This window comes from Sorex fumeus, unplaced genomic scaffold (genome assembly GCF_029834395.1).
Source record: "Sorex fumeus unplaced genomic scaffold, SorFum_2.1 ptg000039l, whole genome shotgun sequence".
Taxonomy (NCBI): Eukaryota; Metazoa; Chordata; class Mammalia; order Eulipotyphla; family Soricidae; genus Sorex; species Sorex fumeus.
Window position 1 is genome coordinate 3,102,491 of NW_026606096.1, and position 27,968 is coordinate 3,130,458.

General features: G+C 50.1%; 1 protein-coding gene across 2 annotated transcripts; it reads left to right on the forward strand.

The window, feature by feature from the left end:
- Positions 1-8,202: 8,202 nt before the first annotated feature.
- ELK4 (ETS transcription factor ELK4) lies at positions 8,203-27,594 on the forward strand. 2 transcript variants are annotated; one of them, XM_056119076.1, is made up of 5 exons: positions 8,203-8,357; positions 20,614-20,829; positions 21,652-22,521; positions 23,989-24,105; positions 26,744-27,594. In XM_056119076.1, the coding sequence occupies exons 2-5, from the start codon at positions 20,623-20,625 to the stop codon at positions 26,840-26,842; spliced, it is 1,293 nt and encodes a 430-aa protein (XP_055975051.1). In that variant the 5' UTR covers positions 8,203-8,357; positions 20,614-20,622; the 3' UTR covers positions 26,843-27,594. The 2 variants fall into 2 exon arrangements, with proteins under 2 accessions (XP_055975051.1, XP_055975050.1); XM_056119075.1 differs by lacking the exon at positions 8,203-8,357 and adding an exon at positions 8,610-8,713.
- The last annotated feature ends 374 nt before the right edge of the window (positions 27,595-27,968 follow it).

The window sequence follows — 27,968 nt, forward strand, 5'->3', positions numbered from 1 at the left end:
GAGGAGACGTGAGAGCAGAGGGAGGATTCAGCTTGGCAGAGGGATGTCTCAGGGGACTGAGATCCCGGTCAGCTCCTGAGAGCTGTGTCCTCCAGAGAGCCGGGCCAGGGAAGATCACGGGACAGCCAAGGAGCAAGTTCTGTGCTGGACAAGCGTGCAGTGTAGGATGGTGGGCAGACATCCGTGTGCTTCAACCAACGCTCCACAGACTATGACGATCCACAGATGTACAGTGAAAAACCCACTAGTTTGGGCCTCGGTTATCACCGTCAGCCTGTGGGTAGTGAGAAGAGGTTGAAGAATGCTGGTCTGCGTCATTTTTAAGCATCGTCTAACCCCAGGATTCTCTGCAATGGCGCTTCGGGCAGACACTGCTCGGCTGTCTGAGGTCGGAGTTACCACTCATCCCACCAAATGTGCTCTCGTGTAGAAAGCTCTTCAGTCAGTGGGAGAAATCCAGCCTGAGGACACAAGTGACGAGAATCTAAACAAAATGCTATAGCGTCTGGAAAGAGGTGTGTGCTCTCCTTCCTGTTAGACACAAAGCGAGGATGGGGGCAGCATTTGGCAAGAACCAGGGACACTGTGTTAAGGCGACTGGGGAGATTGTCTGCAGGAAACCGAAAGGGGGCCTGCGAAAGGCTGCCCTCGGCGTGGGGAGCAACGACAGCTTGGCCACAGTCCTGCTGGGACACAGTTTTCACGAGAATAATCTGAATGCTGACGCTCTCTAAACTTCAGCTGAAATCTTACACCCAGAGATAAAGGGACCTGCTGGCAGAGCCTGTGGAAGCTTCCTGAATGGGTCTGTGGGAATAAAGGCAGCCCTGGCAGCTCCACCCCTTCCTCTGTGAGGATGCGGCCAGAGGCCTTCACAGGAAGAAGCTCTCCCCAGGCCCTGGAAGCCTCCAGTAGGGCCTGACAGAAATTTCATTCTTTTTAAAAAAATTTTTTTTTATTTTAATGAATCATCGTGAGATACATTTACAGACTTACAGACTTTCATGATTGCGTTTCAGTCAAACAATGTTCAAGTACCCATCCCTCCACCAGTGCCCATTCTCTACCCACAATGTTCCCAGTATCCCTCCCCTCACCCCAACCCCTTCCCACTTCCTGCCTCTGTGGCAGGCACAGTCCCTCGTACTCCTTTTTGCAGTACAGGTAACAGGCAGCCATCATGTTGGTCCATAGTCTACTTTCAACATGCATCTACTATCCCGAGTGATCCCTCCAACCATCATTTATTTAATGCTCCTCTCTCCATTCTGCTACCTTTTCCCCTAGTGCATGAGATTAGCTATCAAGCCGTGGGGTAGTCCTCCCGACCCTTATTTTAACTTATGTCCTTAGGTGTTAGTCTCCTATCATGTTGTTTTATATTCCACACATGAGTGTAGTCCTTTTATGTCTGTCTCTCTCTTTCTGACTCAAGAATTTTTTTTTCTTTTTGGGTCACACCCAGTGATGCTCAGGGGTTACTCCCAGCTTTACACTCAGGAGTTACTCCTGGCAGTGCTCAGGGGACCATACGGGATGCTGGGAATCAAACCCGGGTCAGCCGTGTGCAAGGCAAACACCCTACCCGCTGTGCTATCGTTCCAGCCCCCAAGAAATTTTGTTCTTTATGAGCTGCCGAGTCTGTGCTGTTCCGCTCTGGCTTCCTGAACAGACACCACAGAGCGTTTGAGTCACGCACAGCACCGTGCTGCCTCAATCCACGCTCTGGCTCCGAGCTGACTTCGCGCAGGAAGAGCCCTCACCTCGCACCCATCTCGGCACCACAGAGAAGTCTCGGCACGCTCCCTTCCCTCTCCTCGCACAGGGTGAGCACTGGAACGTGAGCCATTCCATCTCACTGGGGTGGGCGTGGTGGTAGCCAGGGGAAGCAGAGAAGAAGCAGATTTGAGAGCCAGGGCTTCTCCCCCAGGTGCTGGAGACCAAATCCCGGACTTCATACTCTCAAAGCACAGGCTCAACCACTACGCTGCGTCCCTGGTCCCCTGATTCTTCTTGAAACAGGAGTCAGTTCGGAGAGTCAGGCTGGAGAGAGTGCAGAGGGTGAGGGGCTTGCCTTGCACGTGGCTGACCCCAGCTTCAGACCTCAACACCGCGTATTTCTCTGGCTGATTTAACACTTCAGTGCCCCACCCCCACCCCCAAGAAAACCCCAAAACAGAACACGGTAGCTCTTCATTCAGTATGAACTAAACATCTTCTAGGGCACTGGGCTAAGACACGTGGGGCGTGCAGAGATGACGGACACGCTTGCTCCTGAGGAGCACACGGGATGGAGGAGACCCTGCCGGCCCTGGAGGCTGGATTCTAGGCAACTCGGGGATTTGACTTGGGGATTTTGTTTGTTTGGTTTTTGAACCACACCCGGCGATGCTCAGGGGTCTCTGCACTCAGGAATTACTGCTCGTGGTACTCAGGGGACCATATGGGATGCCGGGGATCGAACCAAGATCAGCGGCGCACAAGGCAAGCACGTTACCTACTGTTATACCACTCTGGCCCTGCGTAGGTATTTGAGGCCGAGAGATGGTGAGGCCGGAGAGAAGGCTGAGCGGAAGGGAGAGGCAGCTTCCCACCTGCTCTTCACAGGCCTGTGAGGCCTCAGTGGGCCATCCCAGGAGCAGCAGGAAAAGAAAGCCTGGCACTCTAAACACCGCCACCCTCAAAATGGCACCTCAGATAGCTCACTTGTGGCTCTGTAGAGGCTGGAGACTGAGACAGTTAGAGGCTCAAGGACCAGCACAGGAAGGGAAGGAAAGTCGGTGCTGCGGCCGGGCGGAGACTGTCCCCTCCCACAGAGAGGCCCTGGCTCCCATCCCAGGCTGTGTGTGTGTGTGTGTGTGTGTGTGTGTGTGTTGCGGGGGGGGGGGGTGGGGGCTCAGGGACCAGAAACTAAGGCTGGGAGAGGAATGGGACAGGGAGGTGGTTGGCATGAAGAGCCAAGATCACCATAAACTCACCATGGCGGGAAGAAGCTCTGCTAAAGGCCATCCAGCCAGAACCCTGGTGTGTCCGGTCGTTCTGTCTGTCCCTCGGGATCACGTTCCGGCACTTTCTGCTGCTTAAAGACATCGCAGCTGTCATTTCTGAGAAGCAGGGAGAGAGACTGAGAGAAGAGAGAAATAAACCCGCAAAGCCCTCTGTACAAGGGTGTGACCCAGGGTTCGCCCATACACTGCCCAGGTCTGAGAGGGGAGGCAGAGCCCCCCCCACCCCCGACCTGGGCGCACAGCTCAGAGCTAAGTTTTCCAGCAGAGCGAACCCAAATCAGTTTAGCAGCTGGACAAATAAAGTTAGGAGGGAAAAGTTGGCCTTACATATTTTTGAATTATCACCAAGTTTTCCAAGCTCCACCTCGATCCGGAAACGGTCCTTCGTTATCATGGGAGGAGCTCCTAATTCATTCTCTACGACCCACCCCCACAGCACAGCCCCCCCCAGCACAGACCCCCACAGCACAGACCTTCCTCCAATAGCACAGATCCCCTCACAGACCAGACCCCCCCAACAGCACAGACCCTCCATCCACACAGACCCCCACAGCACAGACCCTCCCCCAGCACAGACCGCCCCCAGCACAGACCGCCCCCAGCAGATTTTCCCCACAGCAAGACCCTCCCACAGCACAGAGCCCCCCCACAGCACAGACCCCCTCATAGCACAGACCCTCCATCCACACAGACCCCACAGGACAGACCCTCCCCTGAGAGCACAGACCCTCCTATAGCACAGACTCCCCCCAGAGCACAACCCTCCCACGGGGCACAGACCTTACCCTCAGAGCACAGATTCCCACAGCACAGACCCCCCCCACAGCAGATTTTCCCCACAGCACAGACCCTCCTTCCACAGCAAGGCCCCCCCAACAGCACAGACCCCCCCACAGCAAGACCCTCCCACAGCACAGAACATACACAACCTCCGTATGTTACCCCTCGCTTTCCCGGCCCTTCATTTCTGAGTCCTCGGCTGAACTCATTGTCAATAGGATCAAAATAGGTCACAGGAAAGAACCTGAAAACATGAGGGGGCCACACCCGATGACCATCTGGGTCACGGTCAGTGTCACCAGTCCCACTGAAATTCTTAAAAATTCCTTTTTGAACAGCAAGTTCTTATGCATTGATTGATGGTTTCTGAACTAATTTTAATTGAGAAATGTTTCTAGCCAATTATCATAAAATATTCTAGAGAAATCAAATAGCGTGATGGCTTAAAATTCAGTGCAATATGTACCTTACAAGGAGGTGTCAAATCATCCAGAATATTACATCATTCCACATGGTGAATTTCACCCACTTTTGTGAATTAAATCACATATTTTCTTAAGGAAAACTAATCAGTTCCTCCTTTTTCTCTAGCACATCCTTCACGTAAGTATTAATACACCCCCAAAAAGGACTCATTTCAAAGACCAAAAGAATTATTTTAGGTTAAAAATATTAGTGGAGGAGGAAAGTAGTAGATGGGGTGTTGATTCTGAAGATGGAAACCCCATGAGGTGGTTAGTGAGGTGTGTTTGTGCCAGATCAGTAGCTGCGTTAGTCGTTATGCCCTGGCTCGTGACTGCAGTAACTCATGTCCCGTCATGTCTTCTCCGGGAATCCATGTGTACTGTGAAGGTCACAGCTAGGTCTGAAAGATGTTGCCATAGCTGCCTGCCCTCGTGCCCTCGGGAGATAAGCCATGAGCATCTCCTTCAGGATCTTTTCACAGCGTTTTGTCTGGCCCTTGAATACTCTCTGATTAGAAATCAAATTACCGCTCAGAAGGATCATTTAGATGTAAAGAGATTTCTAACGAAATTGCTAGTGGTTGGTGGTAAATTTCAGGGCCTTGACAGGTAATGAGGGTTTCAAATGCTGCTAAACTCAGTAAGCAACTAGCTGCATTTTACTTTCAAAGGTAACTTTTCCTCTAAGACTTCAATCCCCGTAAGCATAATAACTGTAACGGTCCTTTGACAAAAGCCCAACAGTCCAACTGTGTTGGAGTTTTATGTGCTGTTTTGTTTGTTTTAAACTCTATCTGGTATGAAAAGTATGATGAGTCTTCTTTAAATTTGGTTTGGTTTTGAGCCACATATGGGTGCTCAGGGGTGGCTGAATTCAGGGCACCCTGCTGTATGGGGGTGGGGGGGCTCAGGCCTCCCAAATGCAACATGTGCTCGGCCCGCTGAGCTCTCTCTCTCCGACCTTCTTTTTATTTTAAAGAGACTGACAGTGAGATGCAGAAAGAATGCAGTATAAGGATTTTCTAAGGAGGACCTTGCTTTACGTTTAGGGAGAATCAAATGCTAGAATCTGCGATTTTTATTCTCTTACCATGTGGCGATTTTCTTCACAACTGTCCCTGCTTGGGTTTGTCGGAGCTTCCTGACTTGAAACAGCTCTTTATTTCATGAGCTGCCAAACACTGCCTGAAAGACATAATGGGCATCAGATGGCTCCAGTCTTGCTCAAGGCATCACAGTCCGTGAAACATTTCTGTAGAGAAAAAGAGATGCAAACTCAGGGTAAGAACCAAGTGGTGGGCCTGGAGCCGGGGCAGAGCTAGTTGGCTGAATGGGGACAAGCACCTGTTCTGCACAGAGCTTGAGTTCCGTCCCTGACAGCACAAGGTCCCCTGAGCACTGCCAGGAGCAAGTGGGAGCACCATGAACTCTGTCAGATATGCACCCCCCCCAAAAATATAAATGAAAAGAATGAAACAGAATAGAAGAGAGGGGAAGGGAAGTTGCCTTTTTAGAGGAGAATGATCATAACTAGATGTTTGGAGATAGAAAATGTAGTGAAATTAGGAGCCAAGAGGTGGCAGGTGGGAATAACTGTACCGGTTTAAAAAGTTTTTCCAGGGCAGCACAGGTAGAAAACATTTAAACACGGAACAGGCACATTTAATTGCAGATAATGTTGAGTAGTTGAGGCTATGATTGAGAATTCATATCTGATGGGAAAATGACCAAGCAAGATAACAAAACAGCTGTTTTCTTTTCTTGACCAACATAATCACCATGGAGTTTGCAAAAACAGAACCATCTGTTGTGTGAGGAGCCATGGAGAGGGATACTGTATTTATAGAGTCCTGAGTGGGAAAACCAGGCCCACCAAGAAACTCGTCCCTCTCTTGTGCACTAATCTGAAGTCAACTTTCTAGTTTCACTACTGTCAATGTGTAATTTTTCTTTTAACAACAGCAGTTCATTTAAAAGCAGATAGACTTGCTGTGACTAATTTTAGAACTCCCAAAGTAGGCTTCTTTCCAAAAATACATCACACCTGACAATACCGTCAGGTAAATCCCACAAGACTTCTGCAATCCTTACCTATCCTCATAGAGCGCCTCTAAAGGGAACCTGCCTATGAACAAATGCTGCCAATGGGTAGATCTTAAGATTAGAGATTCTTAACCTTTTTTTCCTTCTTGTTGTCTAAAATGTTAAGTTGTTACAAGGGAAAAATAAAATGCTATTATAGGTCAAGAGTGCTAGTGCTTTTTGGAAATTGCATATATCTGTTAAAGTACTGTAGCACTGTCCTCCCGTTGTTCATTGATTTGCTCGAACGGGCACCAGTAACATCTTTCTTAATAAAAATATGTCTCTGCCTTTGGGGAAATGATTTTAGAAAAGATAATTTTGGGTACTGTTGCTTTTAGAAGAATACCTCTGTGCTTTATATTTATTACGGTGGATGAGGTTGGAAATCAAAGAAAGTGATGATTCTTTTCCGAAAACCTGCAAAAGGATGATAGAACAAGGTTTCCAATAATAAGTTTAATCTTACCATGAATTCTCAGTTGTGGAGGTGAGGGCGAAACAAAAATAAATGATGTCACCATTTACTGGGTGTCTACTGTGCCTGATAACTCACTAAATCACTTTTATAGCCTGTATCTTATGCAATCCTTGCCCATTATCTTTATGTTATGTGAGGATACTATGCTGCAGTTCAGAGAGGTTAAGCAAGTCACTGCAGGTCACACAGCTAATAAGTGTCAACCATAACAAACAGTCACTCAGACACCGGCCTGTCTATGGCACTTGTTAAACCTGCCCTTAGAGGACCAGGGAGAGAGGACAGGGCTTAGGGTGCATGCAAGTGCCAGTGCCCAACCTGGGTTTGGCTCCTGGGGCCTCCAAGAACCCACAGGAACAGCCCTGGAAGTATATGCATTTAGAAGAGCATTTGGGACTGGAGCGATAGCACAACAGGTAGGGTGCTTGCCTTCGACCCCTGGCATCCCAAAGGATCCCCCAAGCCCCCCAGTAGTGATCCCCGAGCCACCCCAGACACCCCTCCACACCCCGCCAAAAAAAATCCACCCAGAAAACAGTACTTTTTAAAATTTATTTATTGAATCACCATGAGAACATTCACAAAGCCTTTCAGTTCAAGTCTCCGTGGGTCATACAATGATCAAACACCGTTCCTTCACCAGTGCGCATTTTCCACCACCAAGAACCCCAGTATACCCCCCTCCCAACCACCCCTGCCTGTGTGGCAGATTTCCACTTGACTCTCTCAAAACAGTATTTCTTGAAGGTTCTGTTCAGCAGACCCTGGTTCGTTCATGACTCTTTGCCCCTTCTGCTGAGTTCAAGCAGCCTCTCGTGGGAGGCTGAGCTGGTTCCCTATGAATTCTGCGTGACGAGCCTCCACCGGCCAGACACGGGGTGATGAGATGCACCCCAGATCGGGGTGACTAAGCTGCACCCCATCAGGGAGCCCGGGGAGGTGCGGGGAGCCGCTCGCCGCGGCGGGGTGCAGGAGCGGCTGAGCCGGCCGGGTGGGGCAGCTCCCGCGCGGCTGCGGTGGTCCACGGGGAGCCGGAAGCGAACGGGGAGGGCGCCGGGGGCCTGCAGGGGGCGCCCTCGCCCGCCCCCCGCGCCCCACTGCCAGCCGGGGGAGTGGGGGGGGGGCTCGCCGGCGGCTCCTCCCCGCCCGCCCCCGGAAGTGACGCCCGTGGCGGGGCGTCTGGGAGGGGCCCCGGCGCCGCCGTGGGGGGTTCGAGAGTGGCGGCGGCCGCGGGGCGACGGGCAGGCCCGGCCGGCGGGGAACGCCCGAGCGCGCGCCCGGCGGGAAGCGGCCCGAGCCCCGCGCGCGGGCGCGTGCGGGGGCGGCGGGCGGGGCGCGAGGCGCGGCGGGCGATGCGGGCGGCGGCGGCGGGCACCCGGCGGGCTCGGCTCGGCCTCCGCCGCCGCCTTGTCGGGCTCCGGCGCGGGGGTCGCCGCGGCCGCCGCGCCGCCCTCCAGCTGCCGGCGTGAAGCGGCGGCGGGCCGAGACGAGCGTCGGTGGTCGAGGCGCACACTCGGAGGGAGCCCCGCGCGCGCGGCCTCGGTGAGCGGCCGGCCTCGCGCGCGCGCCCCGGCGGGGTCCCGAGGGCGGGGGCGGAGGGAAGCGGGCGGGGAGCGGCCGGCGGCCCCGCAGGAAGCGCGCGCGCGCCCCCGCCCGGCCCGCGGGCACGCGCCTCCCCCTGCCGCGCGCCCCCGCCCGGCCCGCGGCGCGCAGGTGGACGCGAGCGCGCCCCGCGTGCCCTCTGCGCCCCGGCTGGGGGGTCCCGCGCGCGCGCGCGGGGGCAGGAGGCGGCGGTGTTGGCGGGGCCCGGGCGCGGGGCACCGGAGGGAATCGGCCCGACTCCGGAGCCCGCAGGCTGGAAAATGAAAGTGGAGGACTTGAGTGCCTCCCGAGGCCGCGTGAGTTTGCCCACGCCCCGAACTTTGATCTCCTCCGGGGGCGCACGGCCCCGCGCGGTTCCCCCTCTCCCCGCGCTTCTGCTCATCCGGTGTCAAGTTTCTTTTTTTTTTTTTCCGAGTGTGTGTGTGTGTGTGTGTGTGTGTGTCTGTGTGTTTGTTTCGCCTTCTCGCCAGCACCCAGCCTTTACTTTCCGGTTAGGGTCCAGCTGCCGCGCGCGCGGGGGGGAGCCGCCCAGGGGCAGTGGCTTTGGGGGTCGCTGGAGGGGGTCCTGTGGTTGACTTGAACCTTCCCCATCGCCGCCGAGGCTGTTGGAAGCACCTGGACCCGTGCCCCCGGGGCAGCCCGCCTCCCTCGCACCCACCTGAGCGCCCCTCCCGGCTCCTCCTCGCCCCTCGGGGGGTCAGTGCAGCCCAGCGTGGACCCGCGCATTGCCCGGGACCGGGGCTTCGCGCGCGCCCACTCGCGCTTATGTTCAAAGCCAGCCTTGGTCCCCTTTCTTCAAGAGCGTCTCTTTTTTTTTTTAATCGAAGCAACGCCCTGAAATTTGGATTCTTTGGGGGTCTGATAGCTACTGTTTCCGTAAGATACTTGAGCCGTGGGTCACCACAGCAACTGGACTCTGTTTATTATAAACATGTTTAGGATGGAAAAGATTTCCCTTAATGAAGACTTCCTTTCTCTAATAATTTAAGTTCAGAATGCTCCCTCTTTCAATGTAGCTACGGGGATCAACCCACTATTTTTGAAGTTGTTTGCTATTTTCTCATGGTTTGAAAATCAGATCCCCCCTCCATACCTCCACCCCCACCCCCAGCACTGCTGGGATTCCCTGGCGGGGCATCCGGAAGGTTGGCTGAGTCCGTGGGGGGGGCTGGCCCCAGTGCCCCCTGAAAACCGTGTTTTTCAATTTTTATATCCGTTTTTGTGCTTGCCAAAACATTTCGCTTTCTTCTTTTGGATAAGTGAAGCATTTACCTACCATTGTTCTACTCCTAAAACCTCTCAGTGGAAAATGAGATTTTTCATGAGAAGGAAAATAAAGTTGTTTTTTCCTGTGGGGGAGCTGGGTGGGCTGTATCCTGTGGGACACCTCCCTGTTCCTTGCTGGGGTCGTTCCTGGCAGAGCTCAGGGCCCCACGTGTGCAGCAGCTGGAATCCTACCTCCTACCTGGCCCTTTCAGCTCCCTGGGCGGCCCCAAAGTGTACTTGATTACTTCATTTCACCTTTGTGATTTTTGTTTGTTTGTTTTGGGGGAGCCACACCCAGCAGTGCCCCGGGCTTCACTCCTGGTTCTGCATTCCACTTAGGAATGACTCCTAGAGGTGTTCAGGGGATGCCGGTGACCCAACCCCGACTGGGCACATGCAAACATCCTACCTGCTGAACTCCCTCTCCAGCCCTTGCCTCTGTAGTTTTTAATAGCTTTTGAGTTCTTCCCTTTCGTTTTTCTTATGATTGAAGAAATCATGGAAGTTTAGGGTGAAGTTTAATTTGACTTTACCATTAAAAACAAAAATTACCAACCTTTTCCAAGAATAACTTGATAGAAAAACTGAATAAAGTATTCCTGTAAGTATTTAATGAAGATGGATGTTTTATGACTTTGTTCTCTACCCACCCACCCCCACCCCCCTCCAAGATTCTTTTCTGTTCCTTCAGTCCCAAGCCACCACGTCTTCTTTCATGCCTGAGCCTGGCTTGGGCTGTGGCTAGCAGGGCTTCCCGCCCTCCCCTCATAACCATGGCTTTAAACTCTGCCAGGCCCACCTCAGGGCCCACCTCCACTGCTGTGTGTCCTCATGGTGCTGTATACATGTGGTGGAGATGTTGAGGGTTAGCTCTTTTTTTTTTCTTTTTTATTTATTTATTTATTGAATCACCGTGGGAAAGGTTACAAAGCTTTCAGGTTTAGGTCTCAGTCATGCAAATATCAAACACATTTCCCTTTACCAATACTTTTTTTTTTTTACCATGAAGAACCCCAATAAAATCCCACCCCCCACCCCTCCCAGTCCCTGTGAGGCAGATGAATTCTAGTTAACACTCTATCTGCTTTGATTAGATTCATTGTTTCAATAAAAGATTCACCACTATTATTTAGAGTTTACCCCCCCCCCCCAATCAGACATGCTGAAAAAGCATTGTGAAGTGATTTGCTTTCTACAGCTGGGTTCAAGAATTAAATGTTGGTTTTGGATTTCTGCTATTTTACTTATTGACCCTGGAAGGAAGTAAAATTTCTGCTATTTTACTTATTGATACCTGTGAGGGTTAGCTCTTGTCTTCTTGGATGTGTCACTTACCTGTTAGAAGCCTCCAGGTCTCAAGCATTCTCTCAAGACAGGTATTAAGACGAGGATTTGTGGGGTCGGAGCCATAGTTCATATTTCTACCGAAAGTCAGATAGTTAAGAAATTGGTTTCTGTGCTCTGGAGTCGTGGCCGTGCTGGAGAGCCGCTCGTGGGGGGCAACTGGTGGCCTCGGTAGGGCGTGAAGGGTGGACCGAAACGCCCCCCTTCCCATGAGGTTTTAGTCTCCCCCACTCCCTCGGCTCATACCTGCTGTCCACAAGGCTCCCATGCGGCCGCCATCTTTCTTTCCAGAGAGGAGAAGGCGACTGGGGCAACACCCTTTCCCCTCCGGACAGACATGATGGCCTGGATTAATGCATAGTCCTTTCACTTTTCTGCTCCAAGCTGCTGGGTTCTGCATTAAGTCCTTGTGCTTCTGGGGCTGTGGCCGTGCTGGAGAGCCGCTCGAGGGGGGCAACTGGTGACCTCGGTAGGGCGTGAAGGACGGACCAGAATGCCCCCCTTCCCATGAGGTTTTAGTCGCCCCCACACCCCCAGCTCATACCTGCTGTCCACAAGGCTCCCATGTGGCCGCCATCTTTCTTTCCAGAGGGAGGAGGGCGGAAGGGACCAACACCCTTTCCCCTCTGGGCAGACATGATGGCCTGGATTAATGCATAGTCCTTTCACTTTTCTGCTCCAAGCTGCTGGGTTCTGCATTAAGTCCTTGTGCTTCTGGGGCTGTGGCCGTGCTGGAAAGCTGCTCGTGGGGGGCAACTGGTGACCTCGGTAGGGCATGAAGGATGGACTGGAACACCCCCCTTCCCATGAGGTTTTAGTCGCCCCCACACCCCCGGCTCATACCTGTGAGGGTTAGCTCTTGTCTTCTTGGATGTGTCACTTACCTGTTAGAAGCCTCCAGGTCTCAAGCATTCTCTCAAGACAGGTATTAAGACGAGGATTTGTGGGGTCGGAGCCATAGTTCAGTGGGTAAAGCATTCACCTTGCACGCAGCCGACCCAGGTTCAATCCCCAGCATGGTCCTCCAAGGAATTCCTGAGCACAGAGCCAGGAGTAATCCCTGAGCATTGCTGGGTGTGACCCAAAAAGCCAAAAAAAAAAAAAGGCTAGGATTTGGTTAGGAGATTTTTTTCCCTTTGGTGTTATAAAGTGCCAAGTTTGCACTTTATAACATCAGGTTCCAATTCTGACTTGACTTTCTTCCCTGTCTCTTGTCCTACCTAGCCCACCTTTGTCCTTCTCTCCCTGCCCTCCTCTCCCTTGTCGTTCTCCACCCACCCCTCATATGTGCAGTGCGAATAACCCACCCCCAGGTCACCCACATACACCTGTATAGATTTTCTGGATAGGAGAGGATGTCTGGAAATTGGGTGATTTTTGTTAAACTTACTCTGTTTACAGGTCTAGACTATCAAGTAGTCTCCACCCCCCCCCCCTTTTTTTTTTTTCTCATCGTGATACCAGGGCTCAAGTGAAACTTGCTCCTTTCCACTCAGCTCTGTCCTCAGGCCAAATCAGATGATTAAAGAATAACTTGCCCTGGCCTAGGAGATGGCACAAAGGGCTGGAGGCTGTACTTTAGGCTTTACTTGCTTGACTCGCCGGAGGCTGTGGTTGGTTCGGTTCCTTGACTGCCAGGACTAATCCCCTAGCTTTGATTGAGCCAGGAGTAGTGGCGGCTGAGCGCTGCTGGATGTGGCCTGGTGCCCCCCAGTTGCCCTTATACCCCCTCCGGTTTTCTTGCTATAAACAGGCATTATCAGAAGAAAGGCTCTGAAAAAGTGAGAGAAGTGACAGGTAGTCCCTCTGGCCAATATGTATGTGATATCCATAACATAAAACCACTATTTTAATCCACCTCAGTGAGGCCATGAAAACATCGAATTCACCGCCCCCCCCCACACACTCAAACCTTTTTTTATTGATAGATACTGTGATTGTAATAGTGTTAATGATGCCACCCCTCCCTTTTTTTTTCTTTTGGCTTTTTGGGTCACACCCATCGATGCTCAAGGCTGACTCCTGGCTCTGCACTCAGGAATCACTCCTGACAGTGCTCGGGGGACCAAATGGGATGCTGGGAATCGAAGCTGGGTCAGCTGTGTGCAAGGCAAACGCCCTCCCCGCTGTGCTACCGCTCCAGCCCTGATGCCACCCGCTTCCGACTCCCCCCGACAGCACCTCTGTGGTTCGGTTCTCCCCTTCTGCTGCCTTTCACCCTTTGTTGCTACCTTGCTCCGCATCATTAAGGCCACATAGGCAAGAAGTCGTATGACATAGAATTATCCTTTTCCTTCCCTCCTCTAGTTTAATCAAATTGCTTGACTTTTTTTCTTTCTTAGAGCTGCATATTATTCCATTGGGAAACACTCGTTTCTAGAGGGCCCTGGTAGGTCTTTCTTTGACTTGGGGGCCACACCCATCTGGGCTCAGGGCCTAGTCCATGCTCTGTGCTTAGTGATCATTCATGACTGGGCTCAGGGAACCAAATGTGGTGCCAGGGACTGAGTCCACGTTGGCCATGTGAAGTCAAGCACCCGATCCTCTGTATTTCCTTTTTTTTTTTTTTTTTTTTGCTTTTTGGGTCACACCGAGTGGTGCTAAGGGCTTACTGCTGGTTCTGTGCTCAGGGGTCACTCCTAGCAGGCTCAGATGACCATATGAGGTGCTGGGTGATGCACGTGCAAGGCTTACCTTACCTTGCCACCTAGCTGGACTCTCTCCAGCCCCCAGGCACTGGTATTTAATTAAGAGAGTGCCTCGTGTCGCTGTGACTGGTTACACTTGGTTGCAGCTCCTGGTGACGGGACTGCATACTCCTCAGGGAGTGGTTCTCCTGTCAGACTGGGTGCTCACCGCATGAAAGGCACTCGGAGTCCGGCCTTGGCTTCTCAGTTCACTCTGGGACTGACAGCATAATCGGGGTCCAGGCCAGCATTGTGAGGATTAGAACAACGTGAGTGTCAGAATAAGTTTGAGAAGCCCAAGTTTTTGGTGCAGTTCCTAGTTTGGGAGGAGAGGGAGTTGCTCCACGAAGGATACCATCCTCTGAGAGTTGGTAGAATGAGGCTACCCTGGCCCGACTGGCAGTGTCCACAGAGTTAGTTTTGTTTTCAACATCATTTAAAAAGTGCTCTGCCGGGGCTGGAGAAATAGCACAGCAGGTAGGGTGTTTGCCTTGCACACGGCCGACCCAGGGTTCCATTCCCAGCATCCCATATGGTCCCCCGAGCACCGCCAGGAGTGATTCCTGAGTGCATCGCTGGGTGTGACCCAAAAAAGAATAAAATCTTGGCCTGTCTCTCTCCCCACTGCCCAGCCAACCCTGGGCATTTGTCTTCTACTTCTCAGGTAGATTTGCATCCTCTGGGTGTCCACGTTCTGTAAGTGGAATACTATGACCTGTGATCTTTTATGGCTTCTTCACTTGGCTTGTTTCCACCCTTGGCTGGCATGTGCCAGGGCTTTCCTGGTTGAGTACTAGACTACTGCATGCTTGGACCGTGTTGGTTTTTTTCTTCATCGGCTAATGGACATTGGCTTGTTTATATTTGGGGGATATGAATCATGCTGCCGAGAACATTACTACACAAGTGTTTTTGTGGGAGTAATCTTGACTTTGTCGGGTGTTACATACCTTCGATTGAAATTACTTAGCATTTCAGAAACTGTCAAACTCTTTCTCAATGTGGCTGTGTCATGCATTCCTCCAGTAGTGGATTTTCAACTCTGCAACCTCACCAACACTTGTTTTTGTCATTCTTTCTCTTATTTAGTCTTGTATTTGGTTTGGGGGTCACACCTGCTAGTGTGCAGGGGTCTACTCCTGTCTCAGTGCTCAGGGTTTCCTCCTGGCAGTGCCAGGTATTGAACTGGGGGACCCTCTTATATGCAACGCTTGTGCCCGTTGATCTCTTTCTTCTTCTTTTTTTTTTCTTTTTTGGGTCACATACAGCAGTGCTCAGGGGTTACTCCTGGCTCTGCACTCAGGAATTACTCCTGGCAGTGCGTGGGAGACTGTATGGGGTGCTGGAGATTGAACTCAGGTCAGCTGCATGCAAGGCAAATGTCCTACCTGCTGTGCTATCACTCCGGTCCCCCCATTGATCTCTTTCTCTGGCCCCATGTTTTGGTCCTTTTTTTCCATTACAGCCATACTGCTATGTCTGAATGGTATTCCTTTGTGGGGGTGTGGGGTTGCCTCACTCAGCTGTGCTCAGCTTACTCCTGACCCTCTGCCCACTCAGGGACCAGGGATATGTCACACCAGGGATTGAACCGGGGTTGACCGTGTGAAGGCAGGCGCCTTAACTAAACCCCATCTCTTCAGCCCTCTGAAGCACTATCTCCATGTGGTTTTGATTTGCTTTTGCCTAAGAGCTAACAGTGTTAGCATATTTTCATGTGCTTTGCTGGCTATTTATGAAAGAAGATAGTCTTCAGAGAAGACTCTGTCAAATTCTTCTCCCCTCCATAAAAAAATGACCACTGTCACAGATTATCAGGAAAATACCAACCAGAACAATAATGAGATATCACCTCACATCAGTGAGGGTGGCTGTGCCCAGGAGATCACGCAGAGGGTAGAGCACACGGGGAGGAGGTCCAGGTTGATCGCCAGCACTGCCTGTTCCGCTGGGCCTAGCTGGCTCTCTGCGTATGGCTGGAGAAAAGAAAAACAAAAACAAACAACAGAAATCCCAGAAATCATGTGAAGCTCTTGGTTTGATTGTTGGCACAGCATAAAAGAAAGAAAGGCAGGAGTGCTGTAGAGAAAAATGGAACCCTCTTCGCTTCTCATCCTTTTGGCCCAGATCAAGTGTAAGACGGAACCTTCGTTTTTGTGTTGGGAAGGTAAATTGGTTCAACCTCGATGGAGAACAGTTTGGAAAATTAAAAGTTGAAAGTAGAACTGCCATATGGTCCAGCAATTTCATTTCTAGGTATCTATCCAGCGAGCTCAAAATCAACTTAGTCAAAAAGATAAAGGTTGTACCTATGTTGATTGCAGTTCTGTTTATAACAGCCGAGATCTGGAAACGCCCTCAAGCACCCAGAGGCACATGAGTGGGTTGGGAAGGTGTGGAATACACACACGCAGTGGAGTGAACTCATCCATGAGGAAATGGGAAGTCTTGCTTTTTTTTTTTTTTTTGCTACATCTTGGATAGAGCTAGAGTGTCATGCTGAGTAAGTCAGAAGGAAAAAGACAAATTCCTGGTGATCTCACTGATTGGTGGTCTATAAAACAAAGACTCCATCGGACAATAAAAACACACATAGACTCTGACCACAGAACGGAGGTCACCTAGCGGGCGGGGCATAATGGGGGAAAGGAACAGTAGTAGGAGAATGTTGGCACCTTGCGGGTGGGTGTGATGCGGTACATTATTACTTCAATACATTTAAAAATAGATTTAAAATTTTTGCCTTTTGTTTTGGGGTCATATCTGGCAGTATGTGGGGAGAGGGCAGGTCAGGGACTAGTCAAGCCACCAGCAAGCCTAGGGCTTCCACAGGCAAGGCATGCTCCCAGCCCTTGGATTATTTCATTGTTCCTTTTTTGCATTATTTTTATTTTCAAATATTTTTTGTTGTTGTTGTTTTTGGGCCATACCCGGCGATGCTCTGGGGTAACTCCTGACTCCGCATTCAGGAATTACCCCTGGCAATGCTCAGGAGACCATATGGAATGCCAAGGGATCAAACCCAGGTCGATGGTGTGCAAGGCAAATGCCCTACCAGCTGTGCTATAAATTGCAAGAATTCTTTACAGATGCAAGTCTCTCACTGAAAATATTTTCTTGTATTCTAAGTATTTTCTCACTTGATTGTATTATTTGCTAACTTCGGTGTTAGTTCAATTTAGCTCTTCTTGTGGTATTTTCATGTAATTGATTTTGTTTGTTTTCAGATCTTCGTTTTTGTTTTGTTCTGTTTGGGGGCCATACCTGACTGTTCTCAGGGCTTTCTCCTGGTTCTCTGGCCAGGGATCACTCCTGCCTCTGCTCAGGGGACACACAGGGTGCCGGCATCAAACCCAGGTCAGCTGTGTGCAAGACAAGTGCCCGACCCACTATACTATCTCCCCAACCCCTCAATCCTGTTTTTTAATCCACAGTATCTCATCCCTACATATAGAGATCTTTTAAAATTAATTTTTTAATGTTTTTGTTTTTGCGGCCGCACCTGGTGATACTGAGGGCCTTACTTCTGACTCTGTGCTCATGTATCACTCTTTGGGGGGGGGCTGGGGGACCATATGGGGTGCCAGGGATTGAACCCCAGTTGGCTGCATCAAGGCAAGTACCCTACCCCACTGTACTGTCACTTTGTGTTGCTCCCCCCAGAGACTTTTTAAATTTTTATGTGTAAAATTCAACTGTAGACTCCTTAGGATGTATTTATATGTATTAGACTAGAGAACTGATGTTCACACCCAACAGTGCTCAGGGTTGACTCCTGGCTCTGCACTCAGGAATCACTCCTAGCACTGCTCAGGGGACCTTTTGGGATGTGGGGATCAAACCTGGGTTGGCTGCATAGAAGCTCTACTATCACTCTGTCCCCCCAAAATTGAGTAAGAATTCTAATAAATCAGGTGGTTTTTTTTTGTTTGTGGATCATACTTGGGGGTGCTTGCGGGATCATCCATGGTCTATTCTAGGGAGACCACGTGGTGCTGGGGATAAACAAGGCATTCTGTAAAGAAAACAGCTTTGTGAGGATATTCTCTTGCTGTTCCCTTGTCTGAACCAGTGGTTAGAAGCAGGATCGTTTTGTCTCCTGAGAGTTCGTTTGGCAATGTCTGGAGACAGTTTTGATTATCCTAAATTGGTGGTACTACTGGTATTCAGAAGCAGAAGGCTAAGGATGCTATTAAATGACTCCCTTGCACAGGAGAACCTTCAGGAACAGAGTTATCTGAGAGGCCAAGAGTATAGAGTTAAAGAAACTGGCCTGATAAACTGGGGGTCCTGAAATTGCAAGTACATTTTAGTTCATGTCTTGATAATCCAATAAAGGTTGCTAATTAAGTAAAAGGAAGATCTATGTACATGGAATCCCCGTGGACAGGATGGTGACAGAACTTGTAAATTAAATCAGAGAACATTCTGATGAATTTTCAGTGCTGCCAATTTATATGTAAATTACATTTATGATAATGGAAACTATTTGCAGGAGAAATGCCAGTGGAGCAGAAGTAGATTATTTCCTGCGTGCCAGGCCACTCAGAGACACGACACACCCACACGTACACCCAACTAGGTAGATTTAGGGGCTGAATTTGGGCTTGTTTGTTTGTGGGCCACCCCCAGGAGCACTTGGTGCTTCTCAGGTCTGTGTGGTGCCAGGAATTGAATCTAGGGCTCCTGGATGCGAAGCACACTGTGCTCAGCCCCTGCGCTGTCTCCTCAAACCCTCTGCAAGACTTGCCTTTTTGAGGGGTGAGGTTTGGGTCACACGTGGCTATGCTCAGCAACCGTATGTGGTAGTGGGAATTAACCTGGGTCCATCAGATTCGAGGTGCCTTCCCCACAGTAATATCTGTCCCGTTGGTCCCAAGACTTTTCTTAAGCATCATGATAGGGTTAAAAGCCCAGACTCTAGAACTGGGATGTAGAGCACTGTATGGCCCTGACTTCTTTGATCCCCCTTCTCTCTCTCTCTCTCTCTCTCTCTCTCTCTCTCTCTCTCTCTCTCTCTCTCACACACACACACACACACACACACACACACACACACACACACACAGGAAAAAAACGGAGGCAGGAGGCATAGGACACCGGATAAGGTTCGATCCTACCACATATGGTCTTCTAAGCACTGATTCCTCAGTGCAGAGCTGGGAATGAACCCTGACTGCTGTCAGGTGTGACCCCGAACCCCTTACTCAGCCACAAAAGGAGCCTCTAGATCCAGATAGGAACTTAGCCCTTCCCCCTCCCTCTTTTTGTGACTCTGTTTTTTTTTTTTTTTCCTTTTGGGTTTTGGGGCTTCACCAGACAGTGCTCAGGGCTCATAGCTGACTCTGCTCAGGAGTGGTGCTTGGGGAACCATACCATTGTCTCAGGATCAATTCTGGGTCAGCCGTATAGCAAGGCAGGCACCATACCCGTTATACTGTCTCTCCGGTCCCTCTTTTTGTGACCTTTTCATTCATTCATTCATTCATCATCCTGTTATTCGTCGATTGCCTCGAGCAGGCCCCAGTAACGTCTCTTTCATCCTAGCCCTGAGATTATATTCAAGGCTCTTTAGGAGAATGAGACCCATCATTGTTACTGGTATTTGGCATATTTGGTACGCCACTGGGAGTTTGCCAGACTCTGCCCTGTGGGCAGGCTACATTTGATAGCCTGCAAGTTTGTCCAAAGTAGGAATGAGATAATAAGATGTCATAAAAAGATGTCCTGATAAGATGTCGCGCGGCCGCACGGTTCCGGGAGCTGGATTTTATAGTCTCTGAGTCTTGATGGGATTACACGGCGCCAGGGGGCCAGGTGTTGGGTGTGACCCCCGACTACTGGAATTTGGAGGATCTGGGTGGAGGATGCTCAACTCCAATTCGAGTAGGCTTGGAGATCTCAGCCCCGAAACCCGCGTGGCTTTGTCCCTCAGCCAGTACCTTCATGTGTGCGGAGAGAGTGGTCTCAGCATGGTGGTGGCTGGTCCTGGAGGTCTTCGGCTGCCGGAGCCCTGATCGGGGCGGGGAGGAAAGTTCAACCCACTCCCCTCCAAGGGACCCCGGCGAGGAACAGCGAGGCGCAGGGGCAGGAGGCTGCACTGGTCTCGTCCGGGACCTTAGATTATTTAAATCTTTTACGAATCATCTTTTTCATTTCATTTGTTTCAAGCTCGATTGTTTTGTTTTTGTTTTATTTTGGGTCATACCCGGTAATGCTCAGGGGTTACTTCTGGCTCTGTACTCAGGAATCATTCTTGGCAGTGCTCAGGGGACCATACGGGATGCCAGGGATTGAACCCAGGTTGCAAGGCAAAGGGCCCTTTGTACTATCTCTCCGGCCCCTGTTTCAAGTTTGATTCTGACCCATTCAATCTTGTTCCTAGATAAGAGAAGTTTGGATTGTTTTATTTGTTTTATCAGACTTGCGGGCTTACTGTGGAGATGAAGAGACGCACTGCAGGGCTAGAGCAATAGTACAGTGGGTAAGGTGTTTGCCTTGCACGCATCCAACCCAGGTTCCATCCCCGGCATCCTATATGGTTTTCCCCCGGCACCACCAGGAGAAATTCCTGAGTGCAGAGCCAGATGGAACCCCTGAGCATCGCTGGGTGTGATAGCACAGCGGTAGGGCGTTTGCCTTGCACGCAGCCAACATGGCCAACCCAAAGAGCAAAAGAAAAAAATGAAGCACTGCATTTAGAGCACTTAGAACATGCATGGCGTGCATGCCTTGGAAGTCTTGGCAGGGGCCTGAGGAGATAGTACACCTGAGTACAGGTGCTGAGTGCAGAGCCAGGATGGCCCCAGACCGCTTCCCGGTGTGGCCCCCCAGACTGACGGGAAGTGCTGCTGCTGCTGCTGTCGTTGCCTAGCTTCTCCTCTGTGCCTCTCTTTCAGCTTGTTGCTATGGACAGCGCCATCACCCTGTGGCAGTTCCTCCTGCAGCTCCTGCAGGACCCTCAGCACAAGAACACCATCTGCTGGACCTCCAACGACGGGGAGTTCAAGCTTCTGCAGGCCGAAGAGGTCGCTCGTCTCTGGGGCATTCGGAAGAACAAGCCTAACATGAATTACGATAAGCTCAGCCGAGCCCTCCGATACTACTATGTAAAGGTAACACGCGTCCTTAGGTGACTGATATCTATAGAGAGAGCTTCAAAAACAAAAATCCTGCCCACTCTTCGTGCGAGGTTACAGGCTCTACTGTCCTGGTTTATTTTAACATGATCTAGGTGATGGTTTCAGTTTGGGGAATGGGGTGGAAGATATGCATGGTCCAGGTTTATTTCTGCAAGCCCTTATTTACTGTCCCACTTTAATAAGGATATTATTCCTAATTGCATTTTCCCTCAGGTTAAAAAAAAAGTGAATATAAAATGTTTTAAAAAGAAAAGAAAGGGGACTGGAGTGATAGCGCAGTGGGTAGCGTATTTGCCTTGCATGTGGCCGATTCAGGTTCAATTCCTACCATCCCATACGGTCCCCCAAGTACCACCAGGAGTAATTCCTGAGTGCATGAGCCAGGAGTAACCCCTGTGCATCGCCGGGTGTGACCCAAAAAGCAGAAAAAAGAAAAGGGGAATCAGAACAGTAGTACAGTGGGTGGAGTGCCTGCCTTGGACATAGCCAACCCAGGTTTGATCCCCAGCACCCATGTGGTCCCCTCGGAATGATCCCTGAACCTTAGGCCAGGAGTAAACCCTGAGCACTACTGCGTGTATTCCCAAACCCATAAGTAAATAAATAAATAATAAGAAGCAGAGAACAAAAAAGAGCATGGGGTGTGACCCAGTGCTGAAGCGCTTGCCTTGCTGTTTGTGGTTAGATAAATCAAGAACAGAGACACTCCAGCCAGCTCTCTCTCTCTCTCCTGAACTGTGCGCAGGAGGTGAGTTTATCAGGATGCATAAGAATACTTGCTTTATTTATCTGCAGAATATCATCAAGAAGGTGAACGGTCAGAAGTTCGTGTACAAGTTCGTCTCTTACCCGGAGATTCTGAGCATGGACCCCATGACGGTGGGTCGGATCGAGGGAGACTGCGAAGCCCTGAGCCTCGGCGAGGTCAGCGGCAGCTCCAGAGAGACGGAGAGCGGGGGCCGCGAGAAGCCCCCGCAGCCGGGTGGCAAGACCTCGAGCCGCAATGACTACATCCACTCGGGCTTATATTCTTCGTTTACGCTCAACTCTTTGAACTCCTCCAATGTGAAGCTTTTCAAACCTGTAAAGAATGAAAATGCAGCCGAGCGGCTGGCAGAGAAAAAGTCTCAGGAGCCAGCCCCTTCCGTCATCAGATTTGTCACCACCCCTCCCAAGAAGCCGCCTCCCGAACCTGTGGCTGCCGCCCTTGCCACGGGCCCAAGTATCTCTCCGCCTTCCACAGAGACCATCCAAGCCCTGGAGACGTTGGCTTCCTCCAAACTGCCTTCTCTGGAGGGCCCTGCCCCGGCCCCCCGGGCCCCCCCTGCCTTCCCCCCGCCGCTGCCCGTGTCCTCCATCTCCCCGTTGCAGGAGCCAGCTAGAACCCCCTCCCCACCGCTGAGTTCCAATCCGGACCTTGACACGGACATGGATTCCGTGGCCTCTCAGCCCGTGGAGCTTCCCGAGGACTTGTCCCTGGAGCCTGCAGAGCAGGATTCGGCTTTGCCAGAAAAGGACAAGACCAGCAGCTCCTCGAGATCCAAGAAACCCAAAGGCCTTGAGCTGGCGCCCACTCTGGTGATCACAGGCAGTGACCCGAGCCCCCTGGGGATCTTGAGCCCCTCTCTCCCGACTGCGTCTCTTACTCCGGCTCTCTTTTCACAGGTAACGCTTTCTTTTCTTAGTGCCACCAACGTTTGGGTTTCCTCACCTTGGGAGAGAAATCCAGAGCTGGCAGCAGTAGGTTTGCCTTAGAGGGCCGTTAGGACACTGGGTGGGGGGTGGGGGGAGCCAATTTCTCACCTTAGTGTAGTATTGCCAGAATAGAAACGCAGGAGTGTTGTATTAAAAATTCATTATTAATGAATGTGGGATGTGACTCTGTGGTAGAGCACTCGCCTGGTATGTGTGATTTTAATCCTTAGCCAACACTCCCACCCCCTATAAAACAAAACAAAATGAAGTAGAGCAAAAAAAAAAAAAATCCCAGCATTCATTGTTCTATAAAGAGACAGATATTTTCATATTTCTACTTTTTCTTGGGCTGGAGCGATAGCACAGGGGTTAGGGCATTTGCCTTGCACGCAGTTGACCCAGGCCTCCGTCCCTCTCGGAGAGTTCGGCAAGCTACCGAGAGTATCCCGCCCCGCACAGCAGAGCCTGGCATGCTCCCCGTGACGTATTCGATATGCCAAAAATGGTAACAAGTCTCACAATGGAGATGTTGCTGGTGCCCACTTGAGCAAATCGATGAACAATGGGAGGACAGTGCTACAGTGCTACTTTTTCTTTGCAAAAGTAAAATGCTTGGCGGACTGGAGCAATAGTACAGCAGGTAGGACACTTGCCTTGCATGTGACCAACCCAGTTTCGATCCCAGTCACTACATAAGATCCCCTAAGCCCCACCAGGAGTGATCCTTGAGCACAGAGCTTGACTAAGCACTGAGCATTGCTGGGTGTGGCCCAAAAGCTAAAATAAATATATATTTTTAATTATATAATAAATATATATTTTTTTAAATTTTTTAAAAGCTGGTCATCTTATTTTTTTTTAAACTCAAGTTAGAAAACAAAATATCTGAGAACATTAAGAAGAGTTACTTTTGGGGCCAGAGAGATTTAACCTGTGGGGTAAGGCACTTGCCCCATCCTGCGGGTTTGATTCCTGGCACCACATGTAGGTCCCCAGCACCCCCAGAGATCACTCCTGGATGCAGAGCCAGGAGTAAGCCCTGAGCATCGCCGGCTGTGGCCCCAAAACCAGCAAACAGAAGTTACTTGAGTGATGCTGGATACCAAGTTTGTACAGTCACATTAGAAACTTAGCTTGCGTATCTCGTGTAACATTTGAGTAAATAACACCCAGACCGATTAGTAATGAAAAGACACGTTTCTGACTCCTCTCCCCATTATTTTTCTCTGTCTCTGAATTCGACCCCGTTAGAAAATAGCTGAAAGAGTTGATCTTTATTTTGTTTCGGTCTAGGCATGATTTCCTGTGAGTTTTTCCTTACGATGAAGTTTCAGACTTGGGAGGGTATGGGGTGGTGACCAGACTAGCGTACGGGACTTGGTACAGGACTCGGGCCAGGCTGTGTCCCCACTGAGCATTCTCTCTCGCTTGTTGCAGACGCCCATCCTGCTGACCCCGAGTCCCCTGCTCTCCAGCATCCACTTCTGGAGCACGCTCAGCCCTGTGGCCCCCCTGAGTCCCGCCAGGCTGCAAGGTGCTAACACGCTTTTCCAGGTAAGTAGCATGGAAGCCCCTCGCTCGTCCCTGGGTGTGTCGAGTGGAGAGAGGTAGGAAGGCAGGGTCTGACGGCTCCTCGCCTGCGGTAAACATACTGTTGAGTTCCTCAGCCTCCGATGTGCTCTTCTGTTCCTGAGTGCGGGTTTCCTGAGCGCAGACTGCTCTGCTGTTCAGGCTCCTCCCTGTGGTGCCTGGGCTGCACCAGATGGTGGTCATGGGGCCACGCAGGGGCGGGGGTTGTGCTCAGGATGTTGTCCACACGGGGCTCATGCTCCGTCACTTGAGCTCTCTCCCTGGCCTAAACTGATTTTTTTTTTTCAATAGAACACATTCTTAAGAATAGTATATAAAATATTCCCATTTGTCCATCACTCAGAATTGATAGCATTTAAATTGAAAAAAAAATTTTCTTTTCCATGGGTGCCATCCCCAGCTGTGCTCACAGCTTTCTCCAGGCTCTGCACTCACGGATCACTCCTGCTGGGGCTTGGGGAACCACTATGAGGTGCTGGGCATCAAAATCGGTTTGACTGTGTCAATGCCTTACCCATTGTCCAGCCCCTAGAATATATATATATTTTTAATGACTATCATAACTTAGCCAAGATCTCAGGAAAACTCAGTTTTTAAGCAATGATTTGCCACCAAAATATCTAGACTTTCTAACTTGTATGCTTTTTGCCTTTTTTTTTTTTTTTGACTTTTTGGGTCACACCTGGTGATGCACAGGGGTTACTCCTGGCTCTGTACTCAGGAATCACCCCTGGTGGTGCTCAGGGGACCATATGGGATGCTGGGAATCGAACCCGGGTCAGCCACGTGCAAGGCAAATGCCCTACCCGCTGTGCTATCACTCCAGCCCCAGCCTTTTTTTTTTTTTTAATGTAGGACTATTACTATTTATTCAGCCATTGATTAGGCTGATTGAATTGGGCATGAACTCCACCTTACTTTTTTTCCCCCCTTTTTATAAATTTATTGAATCACCATATGAGCAGTTACAAAGCTTTTGGGTTTAAGTCTCGGTCATACAATGATGTTTCACCCGTTCCTTCGCCAGTGCCCATTTTCCACCACCAAAAACCCCAGGATACCCCCCCTTCTACGCCCTCCCCCTATCTGTGGGGCAGATGATTTCCACACTACTGTCTGTCTATTTTGATTATATTCAATATTTCAACACCAGACCCACCATTATTATTTGGGGTTTTACCCCAACACTCAGATCTGCTGAAAAGGCAACCGTAGACAGTTTGTTTTCTATTGCTGGTTATGAATAACATATGATGTTGCGTGGCCACAGTAAAATTCCAAAATTTTAGCAATTAAATGTGGAGGAATTTCTGCCAAAACCTGCTGGGTGCTGAGATTTGTTCCTGAGTCTCTGGGATCATGGCCATTAAGCAGCTTGATTGGGAGCCAGAGAGGCCGTTTGTAGGCAGCGACTCGGGGTCTCATAGGGGCAGAGAGGGAAGGGCTGGCTCTACCCCTATCCCCGGTGAGGACCCACGTGTCTTCTCACTGCGGGCCCATACCTGATTGTCCAGTAACCTGTGGAGGATGTCGGCCACCGAGCCGCCAGGGGGAACAGGCCAAGGAACGAAACCTATTCCCACCTGGGGTTGCCTGGTGCTTGTTAACTACTGCAGAGACTGGAGGCATTTCTGCCACTTGTATGCTTTCTTGTAGCTGATTTCTTCTTCTTTTTTTCCCAGGGGTGAAATTTTCCCTGGAAGATTTTCTTAAATTTTGTAATTTATAACTATTTTTCCTCTAGGAAAAAGAATGATAAGGGTAAATAAGAAAGGTAGTATATTTTAGTTTTGCTCATAAAACGTTCTGGATTACTGAAGAGTGCTGATAATGTTCCTTTTTTCTTTTCACATTTGTCTTTGCCTCTCACCAACAGACCCTTGAGCAGTCAGAGGTCAGCAGCGACCTGTGCTCATGTCCCCTCAGTCTGGAGTCTCCCTCCAGGGGTGTATTATGGGGGTGGGAAGGGTGGGGGGGATGGGGGCGGGCAGGAGGGAGCTTTTTCCTTGGGTGACCAGGAAACTCATTCATACCAGCTACAGAGTTCAGTTGGGTGTTTCTTGACTTCCTTTTGTCAGACTGATTGTCTGGCTTTATAATTGAATCATAGTCGATAGTGTATGTTAACATTACTAAACTTTCTAAAGCTTTCGCCTGAAATTAAAGAAAACCGGTTGTACCTTAGATAAGGGAACTATGTAGGCTTGTTCTTTGTTCTATTAATGAGGGAGGAGAGTGTTAATGCTTAATATGTAAGACAACTATTTTGGGAGCTTGGAGGGGCACACCCAGCTGTGCTCAGGGCTTACTCCTGGCTCTGCGCTCAGGATTTACTCCCTGTGTGGTCTGGGGGCGCATCTGGTGTGCCAGGGAATCAAACCCTATTCGGCTGCATGCAAGGCAAGCGCCTTACCTGCTGTACTATCACTCTGACCCCTGTAAGACTTTTTTCTTTAAAGATTTTGTTACGCCAGCGTACTCTTCGGTGATTCACAGCCACTGCAGGTGACTGTCCGGTTCCGCCTAGGAACTGGGGTGGGGACAGACAGTGAAACTTGGAGCGGAGTAATGAGGTGATTGTGTGTTTTCTCTTCTTCCTCAGTTTCCTTCTGTGCTGAACAGTCATGGGCCATTCACTCTGTCTGGCCTGGATGGACCTTCCACCCCCGGCCCATTTTCCCCAGATCTTCAGAAAACATAACCTCTGCACTTGCAGAATGAGAGAACCAAGGACTGAGGAGACAGAGACATCAGCGTGGTTGCAGTGAAGTGAGCGATTGATCATCCTATAGTGCTGGTGACAAACCATGGAGATTTGGGCTGTTCCTCCACTGAAATGCCTTGATAGGGTTCCCTTTGAGAAGAACTCGAGTTGGAACTGTGTGTAAAGATGCCTTATTGGAGTCCAAACTCCATTGCCCTCTTTATCAACTTTTTTTTAAAAAATATTTTTAGTTTTATTTTAATAAATGTTTGGCAGGATTAGCAGCTATGCTTTGCAAGAGGAATCAAGAGCAAAGTTATTCCTGCCTTATCAGAACACTTTGCCTGGAAAAAAAAAACTATGCCTCAAGTATATTATTTAAGGATAGACTAGTTCAGTGAAATGGCACTATTGCCATTCAGCGAAATTGGTCCTATCTTCAAGACTAAGCATATTCTGTTGAATAATTAGAAGTGAGCTGTATGTAAGCAATAGGGCGAAAAGAATCATTCCATTTATACGGAGTAAGAGTGGAATGGTGCCATTTCTACTTTCTCCGAAAGCAGAATGGGGGGGAAGAGTCTACTGTTGTCAGCTGTAACATATGTAAGTAATTCTGCAAAGCGACACCTTTTCTCGCTGATTCAGGGTGGGGTGCTTAGCCCTTTTCGTAATCTCGCCTCAAGCCTGTCACTAGAGCATGGATCCATTCCGCCACAGGAAGATGATTTAACGTGGGGTTTGAGACAGTCTTGACAACAACCCATGGGTGTAGAGGACATATCAGCACAGAAATGTCTGCTCTCCGAGGCGTATGTTACAGCATGGTTTCGGGGGAGGATGGGGCTGGGGTTTGAAACCTCGAGGCATCTCAGAGGAGAAGATGGAGCTAGATCCAAAACAGCACGTGGGCTATTCCCAGCCAGAAGGTACCCATTGTGAATGACCCCTTCCTTCTGTCCTTTTTACCCTGTTTTCTACTACTATATATTTATCGTCTTTGAAACTGAAGGTTATTAGAGGTTGTGATACTTTCAGAGATTTAATTAGGAAGAGGAAAAGCAAAGTAAAGCAAATTGTTCTAACGAGGGAGAAGAGTTCCCTTGAAACGCTCCTGTTGGGG